General features: G+C 35.0%; 1 protein-coding gene across 1 annotated transcript; it reads left to right on the forward strand.

The window, feature by feature from the left end:
* The first annotated feature begins 3607 nt into the window (after positions 1 to 3607).
* On the forward strand, positions 3608 to 4705 carry LOC145773842 (equilibrative nucleobase transporter 1-like). The gene has a single exon (XM_082584967.1). It carries the CDS (start codon positions 3608 to 3610, stop codon positions 4703 to 4705), a length of 1098 nt encoding a protein of 365 aa, XP_082441093.1.

Consider the following 4705-nt stretch of genomic DNA (forward strand, 5'->3'; position numbering starts at 1 on the left):
ACTTTTACAATTTTTTTACAAAGTTGGATGCACAGAAACAAACCTCTTATCCTGTCTACATGATTTAACAATCGTTGCGTTGTACCTCACAAGAAATACGTTGTAGATACCATAAATGATGAAAATGCGCGACTTTTTCGTTTAGAAGGCATATGTAAACAATCAAAATAAATTGTGTAACGGTTAAATGATTTATAAGCCACTATTTGTGCAAATTTTGGAAGAGTGTTTGTCTCGACGATTACTGTGTATTATCCGGTTAACTAAATAGTTAAAATATAAATATCTGTTATACAGATAGTAAAATTTATTGATATGCGAACTAACCCCAGTTATGACCCCTACTATCTTATAGCAAGTGATATTATTCTTTTGCTTTGAAGGTTAGAAATAATAAAACGTGATGATGATGAAAGTTCGATAAGTAGCCTACATTTCCAAGTTCTGCGGTAGAGGCAAAACCAGTACTGAAAATACAACTCCTTGAACATAGGATTAACAATTCTACAAAATGGCGTCTTTTATACTGTTCAACCGAAGTTAATAAGTTTTTATTCTGTCCAATAGCCTAGCAACATGTAGAAGGGTACTGAAATTATTGACACAACACAACGCATAACTTTAATTGTCGCAAAAATGTTACATTTTTGCGTAAATGGTGTGTAATAATAATGCAACCATTCTCTGATCAAATAGTAATCTGTAACAATAAAAAATACTTTGCGGCCCATCTGAAAAATCATCGCGACCCACCAGTCGGTCGCAACTCCTGAGTGGAAAGCACTGGCCTGAGCTAACAAATTTTTAGTTATTTCGATTTTTGTGTATAGTTGCTTTAATTGCTTTATTACTGAGCATTTTTTATTATAGCTTTTTTCTTTTTTGAAACTTCTGCACCACAATTGCCAAACATTAAGTATTGTAGATTCTTATTTATTATTGTGAATTGTAGTTATTATTTAGAATTGTAGATTCTTATTAAGTATTGTTGATTCTTAAGCATCACACTTGATTGACTTCATTTCAATATTTACCGTTGTACGATAGTCTACTTGTCAATAAAGAGTGGAAAATATTATTATTGCTATATTCCTGAAGCAACAAAAAACAACCAAAAAATAACAAAGGAAACAGCTAAGTGTAAATTATTAAACTTTGTATTCTTTTGCTTACAAAGCTGTACAGTACATAGGCTACAGTAGATTTGATGTGATGACGATGGATATCCCTCGGCTTCGAGGATGATGTGTTTCATCTTAAAACGGACTTTTTATGTTTGTAAAGCGATCATGTTATGTATTGCTTTGTAGGGATTAAGCTCACACAGTACAAGTATTTCAAAACTTCAGTAAAGTATCACATATTGCAGACATGCTTGGATGACTTTAATGTGATTTTTTTTTTTTTTTTGGGGATTTGTTTAATAGATAATGAAGCTAAATTCAAAGCAAACGTAACATCACTTTATTGCGTTGAATGCTTGGATCAACTGTGCTATGGATGTGAAATTTACGAATCAGAGTCAAGTTCAAAATAAACAGGTTGCCGTGCGTCTGGCAATAGTTTTACGCCAGAGCTGTTCTCTCCTGACCGACCGCTGTCGAAATCCAGTCCACCTTATAGAGCTGGGAATAATTGGTTACAGTTACCGGTACTAAAATCCTCTCAGCCCAGAAATTGTTTACTTATACAGTAATTGCATGTTGACAGTGATATACATTTGCGAGGTTGGCAAGTAAATATCAGACAAAAGTGACAAAAAAGCTTGGGTTTACTGGCAATGCTTGTTGCCATATCAAAATACGTCGGCTGCATAGCCTAGTGGTGAGAACACTGGAACGGCAATCGAAAGGGCGCCGGTTCGACACCGCTCTAGAGCATGCGGCTGTGTCTGTGGCAGGACACTAAAAGGCATGCCTGAAGGTGGACACGAAGATTGGCTTCCTTGCCTTCCCGTCCACTTAATCTAAATCTTCAACCACCGGGTGTAAGCCTGGATACGACAAGGAAACAAAAATACGATAAAACGGAAGCAATGAGTCGTTCAAAAAAAAAAAAAAACTAGAAAACTAAAATAATCACAAATGATTTACTTGGCATTTATTTTGTGTACTGTATTAAAAAAAATCAACAGAATGTTTTTTATCATGCACATTGTGCAATGCCAAATTCAATTGTAGTCAATACAATCATACACAGCAATCTGCTGAAGCATTAAGCCATTTTAGTGCTCTTAATTTTATTTTGCAATAGCATTCATATAGAATAGTGGTTCCCAAGCTGTGGTAAGCGCACCACGAAAGTATTCCTATAGTATTGCGTTAGTAACTCACTGAAGTTAACAAGAGTTCATATAAAAATCATGAAATTTTGGAGAACTTTCAGATTAGGTAAGATGCATTTTTGTGCCATATTTACTTTGTTTCTGGATGGAGATTTCAAGCCTTTATGATGCAAGGGGGTTTCTCGGCTTTGATGACTATCAAATCGAAATGCAAGAACCGTCTTGACCCTGGAGCTGGAGCATGATTTTAGATACGTTATTACCGAAGTTAATTTCCCATTGAGTAATTGGTGGGAGAAAAAAAGCTATTAGGCTACAATTAATGCCATTAAAACCATTTGATACGTTTTTGTTTGTTTTTTTCATTTGGTAATTCATAATTTGTCTTTCAACCTGGTGCTTGCTTAAAATTCCTTGCCTTTTATTGTATAATTTGCTTTGTTGAGACTTTCTTAATATATTGTAAATAGCACGCGAACACTGTACAAAACTTTCAAATGATATCAAAAAAATGTTTCAAAGTCACTGATATGGAAAATATATGCCAACCAGCCCTTCTTGGGTTCAATGGCAGTGGAACACTTCCAACAGAGCATTTAATTCTAATTTATTAGCAAATGTTTAACCATTTATAAGCTATTATTCTATAACGTCTTTTTTACTGGTTTAAACAAAATTATTACATCAGCATGCAAAGTTAGATAATGAAGAGTAAAACGGATGGAACGTCTGATCAATCTCATCAAACAATAAAGATTTCAAAACGTAGATGCCAAATTAATGTTCAGTAAACATTTCGTAAACAAAATTGCATTCATCTTCAGTGCTTTATATTATTGCAGGATTTTGTTTAGGTTTTTTTGTTTGTTTGTATATTTTGGTGCACTAACGATGTGTTGAACTCGAGCTGTTTGCATGTTCTTGAACTATCTCAGTTGAAGGAAAATTTGGTGAAGAATAACTTTGGATGTTTTAATACTTTTTTAGCAAATCACTTCAACGATGAGAGTACAATTTTGGTTGTCAAGTATTACTGCCTTTGTTGAAACGTTGTGTTTTGGCGGAATAATATTTGGTTGGAGCTCTTTCAGTTACATTTTAGAACGAGAAGATTATTTCAATTCATCCTGCCACGAGCAAATAGCAAACCACTCATGGACATGTCCTTCCCAGCAAGAAAACTTGAATCTTGTTTTTACGATTGCAGCTTTTGTTGGAAGTATCAGTACATTGATATCAGGCTGCCTACTTGACAAGTGTGGGAATTGGATAATTCGTACAATTGCGACCATATTGTTTTGTCTTGCATTTATCATCACCGCTATGACGACTCCTAAAGAATCTTACATACTTTACTTGACAGTAACTTTAATAGCATGCTCTGGATATGCACTTCTGCTAACTAACATTCCATCAGGAAATTTTTTTCCAAAATTTAGGGGATGTGCTCTCACCCTCATTAATGGCGCGTTCGAATCCTCTTCGTTCATTTTTACCTTAGCAAAGATAGCTTATGACCATGAAGTTTCCTTCAAAGCCATTTTATATTTTTTTTCATTTTGTTCTATATTTATGCTTATTCGAACGTTTTTTCTTGTACCGAGGTACAAAGTTCCTTATCAGATCAACGAAGATTTCAAATATGGTATCAACGAAGTTCGCTCTTGTTTAAACAAAAACAGCGAAATTTCTGAAATAGTTCCATTAGTTCGTCACGAAAAGACTGAAGCGCCTTCACTGAAGACCTCAATTCTTTCATTGAAGTTTTTCTTGAATTTTCTTTTTGTTGGGATTTTGCAGTTACGGACCAGGTTCTTTTACGGATCAGTCAATCCCTGGCTTACCAATCTCATTCATAATAACGTATTGGCAACTCAAAGTCACTACATTAACGTGTTTGGGTTAATGCAATTAGGCGGAGTTGTGGTTGCACCATTGAGTGGAGCTTTAATTGACTTCGCCAAGCGCAGATTGCGACATGAAGCAATCACAGAGCAAAGTACAAACCAAAAAGCCGTCTCTCTTAGTCTCGGTTTAGCAAGTCTGTTTGCATCATTATTTTCTGCATGTATCTTGATTCCGGTATTAGAGTTGCAATATCTTTCATTTTTTTTGCAAATCTGCTTCCGCTCCTTCCTTTACGGAAGTTACTCTGCTTTTATCGTCATCTGCTTCCCAAGTGAACACTTTGGTGTTCTATATGGCTTAACTACTTGCATTGCAGCTATTATTGCTGCTCTTCAGATTCCCCTGTTTTATGCGGTTGATTCCTATTTCAATGGTAATTTTTTTGTTATTAACACAATATTGTTCGTCACCACTTTGTGTACGTTTATTCATCCAATTTATCTGTACGTCCAAGCTGTGCACATTACTAAAAACAAAACTAACAGAAGTGGTTCGAAACTTCAAGACTCTTAG

The sequence above is a fragment of the Aplidium turbinatum genome, chromosome 7 (genome assembly GCF_918807975.1).
Source record: "Aplidium turbinatum chromosome 7, kaAplTurb1.1, whole genome shotgun sequence".
In the NCBI taxonomy this organism is placed as follows: Eukaryota; Metazoa; Chordata; class Ascidiacea; order Aplousobranchia; family Polyclinidae; genus Aplidium; species Aplidium turbinatum.

Excerpts from the sequence above, each read along its gene's own strand:
- LOC145773842 (XM_082584967.1), top strand. The coding sequence starts at position 3,608 with ATGACGACTCCTAAAGAATCTTACATACTTTACTTGACAGTAACTTTA.